At 40.5% G+C, this 22092-nt stretch overlaps 1 protein-coding gene across 3 annotated transcripts in view; it reads left to right on the top strand.

Moving 5' to 3' along the window:
* adcy8 (adenylate cyclase 8 (brain)) overlaps positions 1-21189 on the top strand; it is an 86501-nt gene extending 65312 nt beyond the window's left edge. For all 3 annotated transcript variants that reach the window (XM_028020158.1, XM_028020157.1, XM_028020156.1), the window contains 8 exons: positions 277-366; positions 2120-2292; positions 3575-3653; positions 10008-10166; positions 16347-16493; positions 17440-17532; positions 17788-17902; positions 18795-21189. In XM_028020158.1, the coding sequence (XP_027875959.1) occupies positions 277-366; positions 2120-2292; positions 3575-3653; positions 10008-10166; positions 16347-16493; positions 17440-17532; positions 17788-17902; positions 18795-19294 (1356 nt within the window). In that variant the 3' untranslated portion in view covers positions 19295-21189. The remainder of the gene's footprint in view (positions 1-276; positions 367-2119; positions 2293-3574; positions 3654-10007; positions 10167-16346; positions 16494-17439; positions 17533-17787; positions 17903-18794) is intronic.
* Positions 21190-22092: the final 903 nt, after the last annotated feature.

Here is a 22092-nt window from a genome sequence, read left to right as displayed (position 1 = left end):
CCATCATGACTCAAAAACAGAGACCTGATTTAAGCAGATAGAGGTGGAAATAAATTTATGGTTGGAAATAAAACCATTGATCTGTCTCCACCTACAGGCGAGTGAATGAATCTCCTCAGTGCATCAAAAACATTAATGCAAGTAAATATTTCTAACAGCAAAACGAACACAATGACTGAGATTGTTGATAAAAAGTATTTCTCCTCTTTCTCAGCTGATCTGAGTCGGAGTAATTCTGCTCGTTGAAATGATCCGCCCTGTTTGTGTCTCTGCCAGCTGTGGTGCGACTTTGACAAGTCCAACACCTTCAGGAACCAGACGTACAACGAGTCTGTCTCCATCCCGGACATCTGCTTCTACCCAGAGGTACCAACGAGATGAGCTGTCGGTTCTGCGGTCCGGTCCGTCTGTTGTGCTTTCTCACCTCTGCGTCAGCGATGAAATAAACATGGCGGGCAGCCGAGGGAGGTCTCGCCTCGGACGCGGCAGCTGACGGCGCCGTCAGGGCGTCACGTGGAAAACATCCATCATGTTCTTTTGCTCTCACAGTTTGCAGCTGATTGATGGAGCCAATAACGAGGCTCGTTTCACAGCCGCAGGCTCGGCTGACTCATGTTGTTGCATGTATACATCATAAACTTATTTCCTCCTGAGGCTCCGCAGGTCCGACCTGCTCTGTGCACACACTGGGTCTGTTGTTAGCTGCAGACAAATAAAAAAAATACTGGATATTGGATTTAATATTTCATAAGCAGGCAAAGCAGAAACTTCTCAAATAAAGGGCAGTTTAGTAGTTTTGGTTTATTACGGCTCAGCAGGGGGCGTGCTTTGTGGCCAGAGGAGCTGGGGATTCCATCAGGAGCTCATGAAAGTTATTTTAGTTTGTGCCCAGAGTTCACATTAATAACAGAAAACTTATGAGACAAACTGGGAGGTTTAGTTTATATGCAGAAAGTTTAAAATGATCTTCAGTTGAATTTTAGGTTCAGGAATCTGAAGGAAAAAAACAAAAACCTCCAGAGAATTGTGTCTGCATTATAAAAGAGTTATAAAAGCTAATTCTTTTACAGTTACAAATCTCCGACCGCTCTGAAACACATTTGTCCGCTCTTCTCTTTTTATTACTTTCAGAGTCCCTATCACAGAGAGCACTGCAACTCTAAAGGGGTGGGGACAAAGCATTTTAGTTGCAGTGCTAATGACAATCACTAACTAAACACATGTTATCTTGCATTAGAACACAGAGTAAAAACAGAACAGGTCGTATATCTTCAAGGCGACGATTCGTCAGCTATCTAACAGTTCAAAGGAAGAAGAAGTCCTGGTGAGCAATGAACCCCGTGAGCTCGGTTATCACTGCTTCTCTTCAGGGAGGCCCTCTTATAAAGTAGATCAAAACATACAGAAACTGTCTTTATGTTTAGGGAAAAGAAAACAATCAAGGAACATCATATAAGTAACACTATTGTTATAAAGGAAACAACAAATATATGATAATATATATATTTCACCTAACAGAGGAGTAACAAACCAATAATCCTTAATTCTGATGAATGTTTAATTTGTGATTATAAAAAGATTCAGGTGTTTCCTTGTTCTTTTTACTTTATTTATTAACATATGTTTAATATTTAATTAGTTTTCTCCTTTGTTCCTGATAATCTCACTGACTGAAACCAAACACTTCTTTATTAAGCATGATTAATACATTTTTAATTATTATGAGTATTTAGCAAATCCAGGTTAGTTTTATTTCCTTATTATTCTACTTAATTAGAATGTAAATAAATCTGATAATTGGCTGTTTGGTGACTTTGGAGAATTTAATTTCTGGTCATTATTTAGATAGCAATTAGTTTAGTCTCTAATTCATATGAAACCAGCTGCTAGCTGGTTAATATTCACATTTAATTAACTATGAAGTAACCATTAAATCACAATCTGGAACTCATTTAACTTCACCAGGTTTTTTTTTTAACTTTTATTTCAGATAAAACTCATTTTGTTTGACCCTCAGTGCTGTGGCTCTGCATCCTGGCTGGATTTTGTCAGATGTTTTCGTTGCCGCTGCCTGCTGGGATCATGGATGTGCATCTAAACGTGTTTGTTTGTCTCGCAGTACTTCGTGTTCACGGGCGTCCTGGCCATGGTCACCTGCGCCGTGTTCCTGCGGCTCAACTCGGTGCTGAAGCTGGCCGTGCTGCTGCTGATGATCGCCATCTACTCCCTGCTGACCGAAGCCTTCTACACCTCGCTGTTTGTGCGCTACGACACCGTGCACCACAACACAGAGTGAGTCGTCTGCACAGCTGGAGCTCCGACCGGACCGTTTGTCGTGGCGGCCATGTTGGATGCCTCACTTGATTTGGTTTCTGAATTTCCATTTTGTCTTCACATCCATGTGAAAGATCCACAGTCACACGTCTACAAATGAACAAAAATATGAATCTCTCAGGGTTTGTTATTGATCATATTTGATATTTACTGTAAGAAAATTATAGCAGAAATGTAAAAAACCGACAGAGTTTGAAGTAAAATGTTTCCAGGCTGATGATAACTCAGGCTTTGACAGGAACTGGATTAAATGTCTGACATTATTTTTATGTGAAAATTGAAAAAACAAAGGCAGCCTGGATTAATGTCCTCTAAGATCTTTACATTTCTGATATTTAAAGGTTTATTTATTCCATTAGGTAGATTTAGTTACAGTAAAATGAGTCAGATTTCTTGACAAACAGAAAATTTGATATAAACTTTGACAATAGTTATAAAATATAACATGATTAAAAGTGGCTTAATACTCAGGACTTTAAAATATCAAAAACCATAAAAGCAATTAAATAAAAACACACTAACAGTTTCCTCATTAACCTCCAGTCCTCATCACTTCAACCCAGAGTCAGAATCATTTCTGTTAAATATCCTTTAAATGTGTAAAACGTCTCCAGGCAGAAACATGAAGACGATTTCTGCAGAAATGTTTTCATATCTGAAGCAAAAAGCACAAAGAAGGATTCCTGACTTTAATTTGAATGATTCGTTGTGTTTCTCTTTTCTGGTTTCCAGGACCAGAGGAACGTTCTGCTCTCTATCAGCTTCAGTTGTTTTGTTTTTGCAGATGTTTTTTGGTTTTTTGTCAATTGTGTGGCAGTTGAATCATGAAATTCTGCGGTGAATAAAACCTCCACTGACTCAACGATGCATAAAAACTCAAACCTCAGAGTCTCAGACCTGATTCCTGTTTTTAGCCTCTGAACCAGTAAAAACACTTCAAACATTTATTATTTTGAGAGTTTCTACATCTGAGCTGATAATCCTCAGTTGGAAACAAACTTGTTGTCTCAAGTTTTTTCATAAGATTTGACTTTTACATTTTGCTGCAGTTTATAACTTTACATGAAGTGATTGGTTTTTCTACCAAAGTTTTTCTTTGATGGGATTTTGTTGCATGACTTTAATCTTTTAATAGATTAAATTACGACGTGACATTTGTAATATGTTCTGTCGGATGTTTCCTGCAGAGTGTAAGGAAAAACACAATAAGCATCTTACTTTTTTCTTCTCCTTCCACCAGAAACTTCCTGGGAACCAAAGAGACGTCTCTGCTGCTGATGGCCATGTTCCTCCTCGCCGTGTTTTACCATGGTCAGCAGGTAAAACCGGATCATTTCCAAAACACAAACTCTGCATTTTCACTTTAAAGATCAGATTCGACTTTTTCAATTGAGTTTGTTTTTATGACAGGAATTTACAACAAGTTATCTCAATTTATTTCAGTCAGACAATTAAATAAGTTCAGTTTATTATTCAGATCAGATGAAAAGGTTTCTTTCTAAGGAAGCCCAGCAGGCTCATTCCTCCTGACGAAGCGACAGGAGACAGTCGGCTGTGTTGAGTCGTTGACTTTACAGAAATCCCTCACACCAAACATGCATGTAGCGACAGTGGAGAGGAAAAACAGGAGGAAACCTCCAGCAGAACAGGCCAGCTGATGGCATCTTCCAGGAAGAGCCTCAGCCAATCAGGTGCATCTTCTACGGAGAGAAAAAGCTGAGAAAACAGAAAGTTAGCAGTTTAAATAACAACTAATAATGTAAATCGGAGAGCAGTAGGAGAAGAAAGAGTGGAGCCGATCAGGACAACCTGAACGATCTGGGCTCACCGCGATGGAAATGAAACCAACCAGGGAGGAAATCATGTTTACGCTTCATGCAGAGTTTAAGGAACAAAGATTCACTTCATTTTATTATCCAGTGGAAGTTAAAGTGTGGAACAAAATGAAACCATAAAGTGAAGCAGTTAAAGACTTCATTCCCTCAGCATGAGGCCTAAAGAAGTGATTAGACTCGTTAAGCAACGCTTTAATGAAGCTGCAGATGGAAAATCAGTTCATCTCCTCATTCGATCGGGTTCCTTTGGTTCCTGGTGGTTCTGAACTCCGCTGCTTCATTTCAGCTCCAGCTTCCAGGTGCTGCAGCCGCCAACCAAATTAAAGTCAGTCGATTCATTTTCCTTTCAGACAAACATCTCCTGCTGTGCTGCAGCTAATTAGAAAGAGAAAAAAGCTTCATCATGCCACAAATTACCAGATCTACCAGACCATTAAATTAAAAAGCATAAAGTAATCTAACATACTTTTTCACAATTAAAAGTTTGGACGTTACATCGGTAATGATTTATTCCTCTGAGCTCCTGAAGGTGGCAGAAAAGTTCAGTCTGCACACATGTAGCATTATTACATAATTACAGGTGATTAGGAAATAATAATAAATTAATTCAGTCCAGAAAGAGAAACTGATCAGGTGAATAAATTCATTAATCAATGATAACAGCTAACAGCCAATAAAAGCATAAATATTTATTTTATTTGCTATATAATTAGTTCAACCATTAAAACACAGACGTTACATTTTGTGCAGTCATTCAAATTCAACTAGTTTTAAATACAGACAGTAAAAATGATGCTGTTTTCTAATTTATCTGTTCCCTTGGTGAACATCTGCTCAGTCTGACCTACCAAGTACTCTGATTACAAATACCTGGGAGGGATTACTTCCCTTCAAACTTCCTGTTAAACATTGGATGCCCAACGTTCAGGCTTATGTGTGACTGCAGGGATGCAGGGAGCCTAAAGCAGAACCCTGTGGCACCCCGGAAAACTGAAGCAGCAGCAGAAGAGAAGCCAGGATGGGTTCTGGTTCTGGTTCTGGTTCTGATCGGGAGAAATCAGCACATTTTTAACATCAGCATCATTTCATAATTATGAATAATAATAATTGTTTTCAGTTCAGTTCCACGAAGCAGACATGTTAGATCGATCACATGCAGAGCTGGGCAGTAACCAGTTACATTTACTCAGTTACTTTTTTGAAAAAATTACTTTTTACTTTTACTTTAGTGATTTTATTTTGTAATATTTTTTCTCTTAGTAAAAATTGTGGATTCTGAATAAAAAACAAACAGATTTTAACCAGAAATTCACCAGACAAACACAAACCTGCAGTTTGGTGAAAGTTTCATAAGTTTCTCTTTATTGATTTTTGCCTGATTTGATTTTTTTATTACTTATATGAATTATTGTCATTTTCATCCATCTTTTGATGTAATTTTTAAATGTTAAATGATTGATAATTTGATCTCAGTACTTTTCACCAAATACTTTTTTACTCTGACGTGAGTCATTTTGCAATTTATTTTTTTTCCCAGTTTTTTTCTCCGAAGAGTTTTTGCGGCTAGTGGCTCATATTTTTTGCGATAGTAGGAAAGAGGGGAGGACATGGGGCAAAGGTCGCCGGGAGTCGAACTTGCGACGTCCTCGTCCAAACGTGGGGCGTGCTAAACCCCCTGCGCCACCACAGCACACGATTTTGCGATTTCTACGTTTTAGTTTTACTTGAGTAAAAACATGTTTAAGTTTTGCTCCTCTCCAGTTTTTGGGTTTTCTGCTGGCCTCTGGCTGTAAGTACACTGATGTACGTCGTAGTCTGTAAATTAAACCGTATCCCTGAGCAGCAGTTTGTCTGTAAACCGTTCAGGTACAGAAACGACTTTCTGGATATTATTTTTATCTTCACGCCGTAAACAGGAACCGGAGCAGAACAAGCCGGCTCATTTCATCGGCCTGATGCACTACATGAACCAATCTGCCGCTGATGGAGTCCGGCTCCGCGGCCGTGAGGAAACTGTCGTCGCCCGCTGCTTTCATGCTCTCTCTATGGCAACCTTTGATCATGCAGTGGGGCGGCTCATCACCGGCTGGAGAGCTGGGCAGGGAGACGTAATTGAAGGTCTTTTGTGGCCTCATGAAAGTAGAAAGCAGCCGCATTTGAAGTCATACAGCATCGATTTTCTCTGGGTCAATTCGATCACTTGTTTGGGAAGCCGGAGACAATGACAGCTCCCAGCGCAGGCCTGCGACTCGCCGCATCAGGCAGGAACGGAGCGCATGGAGGAGACGCCTGGCTCTCTGCAGGAAGCTTCAGTTAGCAGAGTCTGGTTCAACCTCTTCAGTCCTGATGAACAGGTCCGGTTAGAGTAATATCTGTCTAACAGAGGCTGGGAAAGACGCGTTTGTTTTTTACCGACTTTAACAGAAACATCTGCAGCTTTTCTGTCAGCGTTCATCATAAATATCCAGCTGGATTCTCTGATATTGGCTGAATAACAGTCAGAGCTCTTTGCTCAATGTGAAGTTGGATCATCAACCTGTTAGACACAGGTAGAGTTACTTTCCTAAAACTTTGGGTCAAATGAATGTTTTCCAAGGTGTTAAGTTTAGGATTAGCCTCTAATTAGCGTCTATTGCTAAACTACAGCCTAAGATCTGAAATTTATGAATCTCACAGTTTTACGGCCAAAAATTCAATTAAATCCATTCAGACTGAGAAAAATGTCAATTTAGTTAACAAATTAACAACAAACTAAACGTTTGACTGGAAATAAATCCAGTTGGATCCAATCTGAGTTCTTTAGAAATGCAGAATTAGACTTTCAGCCAATCAGAAATTAATTTACAGTTAATTCAAATAAAAGTAAATCAGTAATAATGCATCTTATTCTGCATGAAGAAAGGATTTTTCTAAACATCCAAGAGACTCTTTTATGACTCCATTTTGTATATGATGACATTTACAGTCAGTTTCACTGTTGAAAATGTGGAGTAAATGTTATTTTGTTTAAATTAAAACGAGCTCAGGTCTACCACCGCTCTCTGCAGAAGCATCGCTGCTGCTCTGTAATTAGTTTGATGGTTTTTAGTGTTTTTGTGGCTGGAAACGCGCCGTACTGCTGCTGATTGTGGAACAGATGCATGCAGAAGGAAAAGCTGCGCCGCCTCTCAGGGCCTTGTTGAAGCGACACTCGAGTGATTCTGTTTGTGAGGAGATCAGAAGCCAATTAAAGCCTTTCCCTCCACAACCTGCTTCACTTACAGACTCTTAACTCTGATTTTCTCCTTGAGAAACGTGAGACTTGCCGGTAATGTCTTGAGGAAAATGGCTGTTTGCTGTTCATAGAAATGTTTTTAAATTGATCCTCTTTCTGATGGAGGCAAACAAATGGAGAAATGTTTTAAATCCGGATTGAAGAGCTGAGATTTTCCCACATCTTCTAAATGTTTCTTTGCGTTCTGGATTCTCCAGGTAACTTTATTATCCATAAAGACCCAATCAGCTGACTAACTCCCATTTTTAAACATTTATTGTTTAAAGCCTCGTCTCAAATGTTTTGCACAGCTGCTCTTTGCTAAGTGGAGTCTGGCTCCGTGTTTTGTCAAACAAATGAACTGGCAGTAAAGATTGTCTCCAACACGTCAACCTGTTTGCTCTTCATCTGAAATCCTAAATGAAGAGACGTTAGTCAGACGGTGAACGTCTCTGCAGCGCAGCAGATGGTTGTGACCAGCTGGGAGTGGGTTCTGCTGACACCATCGATCACACTCATTTATTTAACACTTGTTTATTTGTAACTTTAATAAACACTGTCTACATTTTTCATTAAAAAGCAAAATTCTGGATATTAAATCAAGACTTCTTTCTCTCTGAATATCGCTCCACTAATCAGCAAAATAACAGAGTTTAGAAATAAAGCAGCCATTTTGGGAAAATACTTTTCTTTACTAATATCGTTTCAGTTGAGACGGCCATGAAGACTGAGCCTCATCAGCCTTTAATTTATAAATAATAATCATTTTATAAAGATTTTAACATGTTTAAAAAGAAATTTTTTTTTTTTTTTACATACAGAAGATCGGGCCAGAACCTTTATATTCACTTGTTTCTGGCGCGCCTGTAAAACTGACGCACGTTTGATCGTTTCTCTCGGCTCCATGAGTTTAATTTCTGCTTCCACTGATCTGATTGGACGCTGTAAAAAACTAATGTTGTGGTCAAGTTGTGCTAACAGGAGCTAGCCTGTCAGTGAAGCTACGCTAGCCTAAAATAGCATCTCAATGCTAAACATGTAGCATTAGCGCACTAACCTTAATAACAGATTAAAAACAATAAATATCTTTGTTATTGAGCTCAAATATTTATTTATTCAATAATTTAGCAGCAAAAATAGTTTTTGAATCGAAACCGTTTCATCATAGTTTACAGTTGAAATGTGATTAAGTTGAATTTAAATATTTCTCGATGCTGAAATGTGGAAGTTGATTTGCTGTGCAGAGTTTGTGTCGGCTGTTGGCTTCTCTTTCCAGCGGACGCTGCTGTACTCAGGCTGGCTGAACGTTAATTGGACAGAAAACTGGATGAAGTTTTTCTCCTGATTAGGCGACTAATTGATTCCCTGATTAATCAGGCCGCCTCAGAAGAAGAGCAGAAATCCTTCCAGGCTTATCGTCCTGCCCTGGAAATCATTTTTCAGCTTCGCTGATGACTTTCCTCATCCCTCCCTTCTGCAGGCGCACACCGCTTGTTTGGCTCTAATTTATTCATATGACTTTGTATTAATTGTTCATTCAAAAAAGCTAATTGAGTTACCTCTTAAAATACTTCAGCTGCACAGCAGATTGATCGAATAGTCCTGAACCGCAAAGGTGATTAAATATTTTAATTTGCCCGCCTGTTGCTGTGAATTCAATCATCTCATTTATATAACACTTTGCCCTGAACTTCACTTCTAATCAGCTTTTTATGGAACAAATTCATCAGCTGACGCGTCAGGAAGCTCAGGCCAACTTTATTCTCTAAACTTCAGCAGCTGGAGTTTTATTTTTAACGGCCTGTAAAACATCTGCATACTGAAAAGAAGAAATCACTTTATTATTATTAATATTAGCCTCGCATGAAGATTCCTTACTAATTAAAAGTTATAAACTTGGATGAGAAACAGCTGAAATATTCGGCATTGATGGAAACTGACAGTTTGCAATAGTTGAGAACAATGTTTACTCAGATTGCTTGAGGTGAGTTAAAATATAATTTAATGCTTCTAACTTCACATAAGTCATTATTTCAACTGGATAATATAAGTGAAAATATAAAAATGTTGCTTTTTTAATAAGTGAGGACAGTTTTCAGTTCAATTTTAATTACAGTAAAAAGTTAAAACAACTCAAATGAAGATTAAAGAACTTAAAATAATCTTTGTCTCTCGTTAAATCAACTTGATAAAATTTGATTTCTGACTAAAAACCAAGATAATTACCCAGTAGACTTAAGTTAAGCCATGCTCTGTTTTACAGTGCTGACCTGGTCTGAGGGGCCAAAACAAAACATAGAGCTTTTATTTAATTTTTTTATTTTAAACAGATTTTTAATAATTACATCAGTGACATTTTTGTAGATTTATTTCTAAAAACTGTTTTCTGATATTTCTTATTGTCACTGTTTCTTCTCTAAATGCGCAGATTAAACTCTGGAGTTTATGGAAATTCATTCACAGTAGAAAAAAGCTCAATATTTTCCATGCGAGGTGGTTCATTTTTCCAGCCGTTTGTCACGTCGAGGCTTCGTGTTTTGTTCTGATCGGACCTGCAGGTTTTCTGACTCGGTTTGTGGTTTCAGCTGGAGTACACGGCCCGGCTGGACTTCCTGTGGCGCGTTCAGGCCAAGGAGGAGATCAACGAGATGAAGGAGCTGCGGGAACACAACGAGAACATGCTGAGGAACATCCTGCCCAGCCACGTGGCCCGCCACTTCCTGGAGAAGGACCGCGACAACGAGGTCCAACACAAACAGACACAAACAGAAACAGACGGAAACAGAAACAGACGGAAAGAAAAAGACAGAAACAGAAACAGACAGAAACAAAAAGACAGAAAGAGACAGAAACAGAAACAGACGGAAACAGAAACAGACAGAAACAAAAAGACAGAAACAGACGGAAACAGAAACAGACGGAAACAGACACAGACAGAAACAGAAACAGACGGAAACAGAAACAGACAGAAACAAAAAGACAGAAACAGACGGAAACAGAAACAGAATCAAAAAGATAGAAACAGACAGAAACAAAAAGACAGAAAGAGACGGAAACAGACAGAAACAGAAACAGACGGAAACAGACAGAAACAGAAACAGACGGACACAGAAACAGACACAGAAACAGACAGAAACAGACAGAAACAGAAACAGACGGACACAGAAACAGAAACAGACACAGAAACAGACAGAAACAGACAGAAACAGAAACAGACAGAAACAGAAACAGACGGACACAGAAACAGACGGACACAGAAACAGAAACAGACACAGAAACAGACAGAAACAGACAGAAACAGAAACAGACGGAAACAGACAGAAACAGAAACAGACGGACACAGAAACAGACACAGAAACAGACAGAAACAGACAGAAACAGAAACAGACGGACACAGAAACAGAAACAGACACAGAAACAGACAGAAACAGACAGAAACAGAAACAGACAGAAACAGAAACAGACGGACACAGAAACAGACGGAAACAGAAACAGACGGACACACTGGATGAATAAAACATCAAACCTGATTCAGCCAGAAACATTCAGCCACATCCCGTCTCTGTCCTCTGCTAGGCTGGATTTCACTCCAAGAAGGATTAAAAAAAAAACTATTTATTCCTTTTAAATCTTTTAAAGTAACAGCTACTTCATTACAAAGAGCAGAGAAATATGAATATTAATATTCGTCACAAACATTTCCAGCCTGAATGAGTTTAGTCCTCCATTTTCTCCAAACAAAACGTGTCAAACGTTTTTGTTTAAAGATATTAATAAATATTTCCAGAGGTCACCAAAGGTCAACCAGCCGATCCACAAACAACGTTTTGTCAGTCAGCTGTTTGTGCCACGTTTGTGCTGCAAACATTTAATCTGTGCCGTCACAATTTTACAATTTCAAGTAGAAGGTTTAGCAGCAAAGTTGATGTTTAGTTGATTTTGTAAATGTGAGGGAGAATCTGGAAACATTTATTTATAATAATTACAATAACAGCAGCACAAACTGACAGCAGTTTGGTTTAGTTTGAACCGTTCCTCTCTGCTCTCATCCTCTTTTCTCTCTTAAATCTCCAGTTGCAGCTCATTATTTGGAGTTTTGCTCTGAAAGTTTCACAGCAGCATCTGAATCAGGTTGAGTCTGGACTTTGACTGGGCCGTTCCAACATGTGGTCATTTTCCTGTAGATCTGCTGCTGGGTTTGGTGTGAGGCGTTTCAGCTGAAATGTTTTCAGCTGCTGAGGAGAGACGAAGCCCTCAGGCCTTTTTTCTGTCCTGAACTTTGATTTTTAATCTGATCGTCTGTAGATTTTAAATCGGAGCTCCAGGTTTTATTTGTGTCGTTGCTCCTGACTTTGAGACAATTTGCTGGAATATTTTCTGTTGAGATGATTTTCAGTTTCTGACTCTTCCCAGATTGATGAGCAGAAACTGTTGGTTCTGTAAGGTTATTAACCTTCAGAGCTGCTGATCAGGAAATTAATGTGATTGATCATTAATCAGGCTGGTAGTTTTCCTCTCCGTTCCTCTGGAAGCAGCAGGTCGAACCTGGTTTAATTATAATCTCACAGCTGAATCAGGTGTTTCTCTACATCTGAGGCCAGATTTGGATTCTTTAGACTGAAAGGTTTATTTTACAGATTTTTCCTGTTTTAATCCAAACATGAAGCTGAAGCAGCTGAACTGAATCCGGGTCACATCCCGTCCCGTTTTCCTGAGGTGCCGACTCGCTCGCCTCGTTGCTCCTGAACGAATCCCGGCGTTCGGATCGCCTCCTTCCTGCCAGCTGTCTGGATTGGCTGAGCTTTGGGTTTTCAGCCTGATTTGTTTTTGATTTGATGTTAATGACATGATGCCAATCAGCAGCAGGTTGGATCCATTCAGGTCCAGTTGGATCTCGGTGACTAGATTATATAAAACCTTTCTGTCACTTGTTAGTCGCTGATTGAAGCTATTGATTATCAATGTTGTTTTGTCTTTAAAAATCATAAACCAAGGAGGCCCTGATCAAACATAACACAGTTCTTAAGTCACTTTATTTCTTATTTAACTGCAAATTAACTCTTTTTGTTTTGCTGAATAAATGTCCTTAAGGGTTCTATATTTATGTTTCTATGCAAATCATGACCTTATCATGTAAATTTGTTTAATTTTGCAGAATTTTGCCTGAAGTTGCCTCATTGCTGCCCACTGTGGGTTGAACGGTGGAACTGCTGGTGGTGCAGCTCGGTTTATGTCTGTCGGATACTCGCCGTTACTGCAGAGCAACTGATGTTTTCAGATGATTAAAGTCTAAAATAACAGAACAAAGTAACTACTTTTGTTGCATTTCTGAAAATAAAAGTTGATAGAAAGTCAGAAAAGTAAAAACTAAATGTAGCAACAAAGTGATAAAGTCTGTAACAGAGCATCTTTCATCCTGACCAAACCCGCTCCGCTCAGGCACACGCTTGGCCACGAATCGCCATCTCACACATAAACCTGTGGATCTGCTCACCACTACTGGGCCTTTAACTGGGCCTTTAACTGGGCCTTTAACTGGGACCTTAACTGGAGCTGTGTGTTGGAGAACGAGCAGCAAACACTCAAGATCGGTTTGGAGTGAAACAAAACAAAACTTTCTGTGACCAAACCACCAAAATCATGTTTATCTGAGACATAAATGCTGTAAAAACGTCTCAGCTGAGCTGGAGAGATTAAAGTTTTGTCTCACTTCCAGTCAACAACGTTGTTACCGATGATTTTATGTAAAATTATTCCTCAACGTGGGTTTCTTGTGGTTTTTACCAGGGATGCAGGTAATTATGGGAAGTGTTTTGTGATTCTAATGACCAACAAATCTACAGCTACAATATTTAATTCTGGAACAAAGCTAAAAAAAACCAAACTGCTGTTAATAGGACTTGTGAGGATAATTAAACTACGGCATCTCATTTGAATAGTTTCCCTTTAATGAGCTGCCAGCTGAGATGAATATTAGTGGGAAACGTCTCCATCAGCAGAGGGAGGATGGAAACCAGATGATCTGCAGATCCAGATCCAGTTGATCTGCAGATCCAGTTGATCTGCAGATCCAGATGATCTGCAGATCCAGACCCAGTTGCCTGGTTCTGTTGGATGGAAACCTGTGCAGAGGGATTTCTGGCAGGTGAATCGTTGTGGTCAGGTGAGTTCAGGTAGCAGAGGCGACCTCGCCTCCCTCCGCTGCTCGGTATGAAGGATGGCATTGCAGCGTTTGGCTCCCCATCAGTTGCTGCAGCATCAATCAGACTGTTTATTGTTCTGTGATTCAGGCTCCGCTGCAGCAGAACGCCTTGAAGACGTCTGGAGTTTCTGCTTCTCTTCTCCTGATTAAGGACATTTCAGTTTGGCTAAACGCTGATTGCAGACGTTTCATTGTTACAGGCTGTAGCAACAAAGTAAAGCAGCTTAATCTGAGTCAGATCTGGATTATTACTCGACTTTCTGTGACTCTGACTTATTTATTCTTTTCTTCCAAGTAGAGAAACTTCCTGGGAACTTTTAACGTGTCCTAAAAATCCTTATTAACATCTTTCAAAGTTGTTCTTTGGATTTCTTCAGAGGTTTTACCTGAAGTTTTATTTTTGTTGCTGTTGTCATGGAGACGTTTTGCAGAGAGATTGCTATTTATGGTTAGCAATGCTAACTGTCTGTATTACTAACATGAATCTCTGAACAGATAAGTTTTTCCCTCTTCATGTCATTGTTATTATTTCAAACTTTGTTTTCAGAAACTGCTTTCTAACACACACACAGTGTGACGTCACCTCTGCTCCGAAATAGAAACAATGGCAGCTCACAGCAGGAAAACCTTGGAAATATTGTGAACAATGTTTATTTATATTTCCTTAAGAGACATAAAAATGACAAAAACATTTATTGGCAGGTTATAGATTTGATGTTGATCATAAATCTCTGCTGGTCGGATCAATGGAACCATTTATTTTCAGCCAGGATCCAACCCATAAATTGTTTTTTGTGACATTTAGTGTGTGTTGATATGCTAGGGTTAGGGATAGGGTTAGGGTTAGGGTTAGGGTTAGTGGTGAAAACAAGACTGAGTGGCATTTGTACCCATGAAACTAAAATGCATAACTTTTATCTCTAAAGTCGGAATAAACAGCAGAGCATAAAAGCGACTCTGTAAATATTTGGTGTCTGGTTTTCCTCCGTCTCTCCCTCCACCTCTGATGCTTTCCACCAAATATGTGAAGCCCAGAGAGTTAAACGTGTTAAAGAGGCGTCAGCAGCAGGACTGAACCCCGACTGAACCTTAAAACGCTGCCTGACGTTCTGCGCAGCAACGCAGCAGAAGACCAAGAAATTCAATTAGTTCAACTTTAACCAAGTTTTCCGTTTGAAGTTTGGACGTTTGTCTGAGCTCATTAGCTGGAATAAAGCTGCTGAGGAAGCTCCATTCAGGTCAGAGGCCCATTTTCACAACTGTGTAATTTCATTAAGAATGGGAGCAGCCTGCGGACAGACGGAGCGTCTCCTGAATTATTAACTTGAAATGTTGAACTGTGGCTGGATGTTAATGTTTATCACCCCATTATTACAATACTACCATAAGGCCATGATGAATTACTGAATGTGACATTTGGGATGTAAGGATGTGCTGCTTCATGTCTGCAGACCTGCTGCGCTGCGCTTGGTACGTGCTAACATTGCCCCCTAGTGGAGGAAAGGATGCACCGCACTGTGTGGTTTATTAATCAGTGGTTTTGAGGAGGATGCTCTGCTTGATCAGAGCAAATTATTTTATTCATGTGAGGATATAATGAAGCTCATCTGGTTTTTACTGGGTTTTAAAATGATTTACATCTCATTATAATTGTGCAACAGAACCACACTGTCATTATTTCTGGAGTACAAATGAAAACAAAATGGAAAATGTGTGACCACTGCTTTCATTATGAATCACAGCAACGGCCGGGTGAAAACTTATCAGCAATGACTAGTTTGGTAATTATTGCTGCACATCAACCTGGGAAGGTGTTACCTGAGTTTCACTGAGCGGACGGATTATCCACAGGTGGAAAAAGATTTAGGGAAGCTGCTAATGTTCCCAGATCTGCATCTTTGAGGTTAAAACAGGAAAATTTGCAAAGGAGTGAAAATGTTTGGATTATTTGAGAGGTTTGAATACAGCAGCACAAATCATGAAGTTGGATCTGAATGAACCAGTGGATTTCTGGAGTAAAGAGACCAACATAGAGACATTCTTCTGTCATTCTGAACACCAGTTTGGAGAAAACACAACACATCATAGCAAAGGTCAAGCACTGTGCCTCGACCTTACAGTAATCCAAACATTTCTGCATAACTACATGTTATAACTCCTCATGGTGGCGGCAGGACCGCAGCATGTTGAAGTTTGTTAAAGTTTTTATGCTTCAGGCCTTTTGTGCTTTTCTGAAAACCAGTTAATGCGCTGAAGGGGAGAAACAAACGGATAAATTCATCCTGTGGTTGATTTGTGCCTTACCAGAGGCATCAAACTCTCCAGTTTGGAGAGGAAAACTCCATTTTTCTGAGATGTTTTCTCCGTGATAGTTTGTAACCTCTGCTTCCAGTTTTCTTCAGCCGTACGCAGCGTCAACATGTGGTGAATTCATCCTCTGTACCCTGGTTGATTCGTTGATTTTAAAAGTTCACATGATGATTGCATGGAGACATACGGTGGCTATGCCATTCAATTACAGGACAATGATCCTAAGCACACAAAGTCCAGTCCTCAAACTGACTGAAATGTTGAGACCTTAAGAAAAACTTTCATACTTTTGTGCACTGCTCATATTTATTAATCTGTTCTCAACCGGTGATCCGTTCTCAGTGGTTCTGAAGGGGTTAACGTCTTGTACCCGCCGTGTTTCAACGTCCTCGTCGTGTCGCTGTCTCCTCAGGAGCTGTACTCCCAGTCCTACGACTCGGTGGGCGTGATGTTCGCCTCCATCCCCGGCTTCGCCGACTTTTACTCCCAGACTGAGATGAACAACCAGGGAGTCGAGTGTCTGCGGCTGCTCAACGAAATCATCGCCGACTTCGACGAGGTGAGGAGCTGAAAGTTCAAACCGTCTGTTGGGCTTAATGAAACTTTCTAAGACGTAAACACCGTCACTCATTCAGGATACAAAATAAAACATCCATCCTATTTTAGAAAATACTTGAATAGCCATTAATTTCTCTGCAGAAACGACAGATTCTGTTTGCAGGGAATCAAAAACTAATTATTGCAGGTGGCAAAGAACCACCACAGGGATCCACTGCTTCCTGTTCTACATCCACTCTGAAGATGCAAAAGTTTAGCAAAAATTTAAAAACAAGTTTTAGATGTATAACCTTTCTCTCCTGATCAGGTTGAATTTAAATGTTTACAAGGCCCGCTGTCCAGAAAACCTTTAGATGAGCCTCTGCTGCACCACCTGAACAGAATAATTAGGCCTTTAAGGCTCCAGAGATCTGATCTACACCAGGAGGTAATGAAGACGTTTCATTCCAGTGTTTTGTACCTGTGGCTCATCTAAAACCTGCAGGACAGCGACTGGAGGCCTGGAGTTTGACTCCTGTGGTTTAAAGGGTCTCTGGTGGTTCTGATGGATCTGGCTTCACAGGAAAAATGCTACTTCAGGATAAATGTTGCTCTCGTTGTTTCTCTTCCCGTCTCTGTGACGGATGAGAATCTGAGGAGGAAATACTGCAGAGGAATCAATACAGGAAAGATTTTTCACAGACTGGAAATGACTGGAAGAGGGAAGTTTTCTTCTAGTTGGGAGATAAATCCCTGCCTGAAGTAAAGAATCTGATGGATGGACAGATCAGTTCTTTAGCCATGCAGCTGCTGCTTTAGTCGGTCATGTTTAAGAAACGGTTCAGGCAACAGAACCGTCTGGGTTTGTCTCTGAGGCCGGGAGCCGTAGATGAGAGCAGGTACTCAGTCAGACGTGTTTTTGTGTCTCAGATTGTTTTAAAGCTAAGTGGACGCTGTTTTTGTTGCAGCTGCTCGGTGAAGACCGTTTCCAGGACATCGAGAAGATCAAGACCATCGGCAGCACCTACATGGCCGTCTCTGGTCTGTCGCCTGAAAAACAGGTGGAGGTCAAAACTTACCAGCCGTTTGGATTAAAATGCTCCAATTATTCGCAGCGCTGTCATTATTTCTACTCATTCTGGTTTAAACAGCTAAATGTTTTAATCCAGTAAAGTTACCTGTCAGTTTGTTTCTCCAACATAAAACCCTGAATCCTATTTTAGAAACTTGAAGGCCTTTAAGTAAACAGGAAGTCAGAGTGAAAGATCCTGTTGAAACAAGCTGGAGCTTTCAGACGTTTTTCTCTGATTCCACAGCAATGTGAAGATAAATGGGGTCACCTGTGTGCGCTGGCCGACTTCGCCATCGCCCTGAACGAGAGCATCCAGGAGATCAACAAGCATTCCTTCAACAACTTCGAGCTGCGGATCGGTGAGAAGATCTGGTGGAAGTTATGGATTAATGAGTTACTCTAACGTTGATTGATCTTATCGATTGACTATAGATTAATTATAAGGAGGCCATTTTAAAAAAATCTGAGTTTTCTTTTATATCAAAAGGAGCGTCTTTCCATAACATAAAGGGGTATATTATTCATAATACACTGAATTAAAAACATTAACATTATTGTATGCTAATAATTAGGCATTAAATACTGACTGAATAATAATGTGAGTTTTTTCTCTGATTGTTAAACTTCATCAGTATCTTTTGGTTTTGGAGTTAAAGTTTCTCCGTCCTGCAGAATCAAAGATGGCGGTGAAGCTCAGAAGTTTGTTGAGTTTTTATATTTCAAACCGCATAAAATGCATTTAGCCTCTCACACCGGACTTTGTTTGGACCGTTTATTTTCTCCTTTCTGGGATATCTCCGCCATCTTTGTCTCTGATTCCGCGTAAGGGCGGCGCCCTCTGCTGGATGGCGGACAAACTACAACTCTAAATCGGACAATATTAGTTAATCAATTGAAACAAATTTTAATCTAATAAATCGCTAAAAGACAATTAAGTTGATTGTTTGCATCTCTAAACCTAATATAGTATAATATATCTGTTATCTGTAACATGAATTTACTCTAAATTAAAGGAATCTGCTCAGCAGAGTTTCATGTTTCATGTTAGCATTTGTGTTGAGTGCAGAGTAAACTTTAAGAAAACTGGAAAATCTTCCTTTAAAATCTAAATTAATTGACTATTTGCTTTAATAACCTGTAAGTGGATTTCCATAGCGTTTGATTTCACAACTGAAGGAATGAAACTTGTTAATTATTTTAAATGTTGGTGTTTTTAAAACCAGATTCCACAGTGAGTTGTTTCTCTCTCAGGAATGGCCCACGGCTCGGTGGTGGCGGGCGTGATCGGCGCCAAGAAACCGCAGTACGACATCTGGGGGAAGACGGTGAACCTGGCCAGCCGGATGGACAGCACCGGCGTGAGCGGCAAGATCCAGGTTCCCGAGGAAACCTTCCTCATCCTGAAGGAGCGAGGCTTCGCCTTCGAGTACCGCGGCGAGATCTACGTTAAGGGCATCAGCGAGCAGGAGGGCAAAATCCGAACTCACTTCCTGCTGGGCCGGGTGCAGCCCAACCCGCTCATCCTGCAGCCGCGCAAAATCACGGGCCAGTACTCTCTGGCGGCCGTGGTGCTGGGCCTGGTGCAGTCGCTCAACCGGCAGAAGCAGAAGCAGATTCTCAACGAGAACAACAACTCGGGCATCATGAAAGGCCACCACCACTACAATCGCAGGACGTTGTTGGCGCCCGGTGGGGCCGAGGTGGGCGGCGGCCATCACGCCGAAGCTCCGGATAAGACGGATCTGTCCTGAGGCGCCCGCAGAGTTTTGGCTCCACGCTGATTCCGTACAGGCAGAACTTCTCCGAAGGCACAGATCCCGTCTGTGGTGGAGTTAAACCTTGGTGGGTGAAGCGTCCGATCATCGGTCTTCAACTCGGACCGATGTTTGGAAACAGTAAAGCGCTAATTGTACGTTAAACTTTGGCTGATTTAGGGCTTTTCAGAGTCATGAGGAGAAAAGAAAGTTTCCATCAGAGTCGAATGAACATGATCAGGTAATCTGATCATTTCCTTTCATTTAATGATCACCATGAGCAGAAATGCATCTAGAAAACAGCAACTCTGGCAGTTTGTTGATTCTGTGAGTTGATGTTATGCCGGGTTGTTGATGCCCGTCAGTCTGGGAAGAGTTATGATGTCTGAACTCTGAGTCTATTGTTCTTCAGAGGCAGAACAGTTCGAGGGAAAAGCAGCAACTGGTCAATTCCTGGTTCACACATCCAGATTTTAACATTTTCAAAACCTGACAGACAAAACATGACAGTAAAATATCTACTGTATTACAGGTTTGGTCGTACAGTTCATCCAGCAACAGACAACATTCAGATGGGGAATTTCTGAAAACCTCTCCGTATCAAACATGGCCGACTAGGAAGAAGCAACGGCGACAGATTATGGATTATATTTAGCAGAGAATAAAACCTCTCTGACGTCCGCCGGACCTTCTGGTGCATCATGGCGGATATTTTGTCTTCGGCGTTTCCGTCGCCTCGCCCTCTGATTGGCTGGCCGCCACATTCAGCAGGCTGTGAACTCGTTTGACCTCTGGGAACGCCACGCGCTGCGATATCGGGCCCTGACGATCCAACATGTTGAATATCAACGATTTTAGTTCAGAGCGGACCGGATCAGTCTAAACACACGGCAGGATTATCGCTTCATTATGATAAACATTCGGTGAACTAAGTATGAGTAAGGTTTAAAAATATTTAGTCTTTTGTCCTAAAGTGGCAATATTTGGTAAAACATCATCATTTCACCACAAACGCCTCATACCAACCGTCCAGCAGGTGGAGCTGGTGGAGGACTGCTGGTGGCCTGGTCAGCCATTAAATGAACTTTGACCTCCTCTACGTACCAATGTAACAGGAGAATTAAAGGTCAGATCGGTTTGACCCAAACTGGGTCATCAGCAGGGAAATGAGCCGACTGTTCACAGCAAGATCACTAAAAAAGAAACTTATCAATCTGCCGTGATGGCCTAGTCAAAGTCCAGGACCTCACAAAACAAATGTGTGCATGAGCTGCAGCTGCTGCAGTCAGACAGTTAAAGTCCTCTGAAGGTTGTTGCTGCTGAAGTCGGTTCTGTAACTTGTTCTTTTTTACAACAAACTGTTGGAGATTTTCTTTCTCCTCACGACTTTATTTCATGTTTTCAGTTGAAAATGAATGTAAATCATGTTTAGTTTTATTAAAGTATTTCTGATGCAAACGGCGGTTTGAACATCCAGGAGAAGAGACTTTTATTTTGAAGTTTTTATCATGAATGTCTAAAACTGAACGTTCCTCCGCCGTGTTCACGTTCTCTACAAGCTCCGCCCACTTCGGTTTAATCCAGCCAATGAGGTTTGATCTTCGTCCTGAGCAGCTCTGCTTTCTGTGAATGTTTGTAGAACTGAAACTCAACGGATGTGTTACTGGGAGGACTGGGAGGACTGGACGTGGCGCCGCGCCTCCGTCCTCCAGGCTGATTATCCGGGACTCTCCCCAACGTTCCTGCTGTCCTTCCCATTTTTATCTCACCTGCGTCGGACCCGTTCACACCTGACCCCTACCCTTTGACCTTTGCCCGGTGTGTCGATGTTTCTTTTTTGTATTTCTTTTATATAAGGAACACAATAAAAAGGGGTCTAATTTTTTATAGAAGCAACATGTCTGCTGGTTTTGATTCTTCACTTCTTTCATTCAAACTGTAGCAAATAAATAGAGAAAATAAACTTTGATTCATCTGAAGGAAATAAGGTGAGAAAAGCGAAGAGTTTCCAACTTTATTTTACAAAAATAAAAGTTTTACAAGCAGCAACATTTAAAGACTATAATCAGTGTTCAGATCATTAAAATGCTTTAATTATTCCTGCAGCGCTATAATTATTATTTTGGTTTTAAACGTGTCCAACAGTTTAAAACAAATTGTGTTGATGTCGCCCGTCAAGCTGTTTCTCCAACATAAAACTTTCATTTTAGAAACTTGAGGACCAAAAAGTAAACAGGAAGTTTAAACGGGAAAGATTTTATTCTGAAGGAAATTTTAGTTTTTTGAAGCAACAAGTTAAAACTTTTGTGTTATTATTCTGGACAGATCAAATAAACTTTATTACCTTTTAAAGGTGATTCTGTCCAGGTTTGAACTTCTCCTGCTCTTTGAAGAAAATCACCTGGTTAAGAAACATTTCAGCAGCTTCCTGCTAAAACTTTTTAATGTGACTGTTGTAAACCAGGTGCGGCCTGTAGTTTGTACATCCATCCACTAGGGGGCAGCAGATATCCAGTCAGGCTAACGCGTCGCCTGGTTTCCAGAAAACGTTCATGTTGCTGAAGAGTCTGAGGCTTTAAGCTCTTATTTCACCGCGTTTACACGAATAATAATGTGAAAACAGATGGAAAGTTATTTTTATTTTATTCATTTTTACAAATCAATGGTTTCTACTTCCTTTTGTTGAGACCGATAACAGAAACATCAGTGACGAGTAAATCAGGAAATCAAAGCATCTGAGTGTCGCAGCAGAGACAAACACAAAGCTTCTTCCAGGAGGAATTGATTCTTCCTCT

Source organism: Xiphophorus couchianus, chromosome 6 (genome assembly GCF_001444195.1).
Source record: "Xiphophorus couchianus chromosome 6, X_couchianus-1.0, whole genome shotgun sequence".
Classification (NCBI taxonomy): Eukaryota; Metazoa; Chordata; class Actinopteri; order Cyprinodontiformes; family Poeciliidae; genus Xiphophorus; species Xiphophorus couchianus.
Note: the sequence above shows the minus strand (reverse complement) of the source record. Positions and strands in the feature narration are given on the sequence as shown.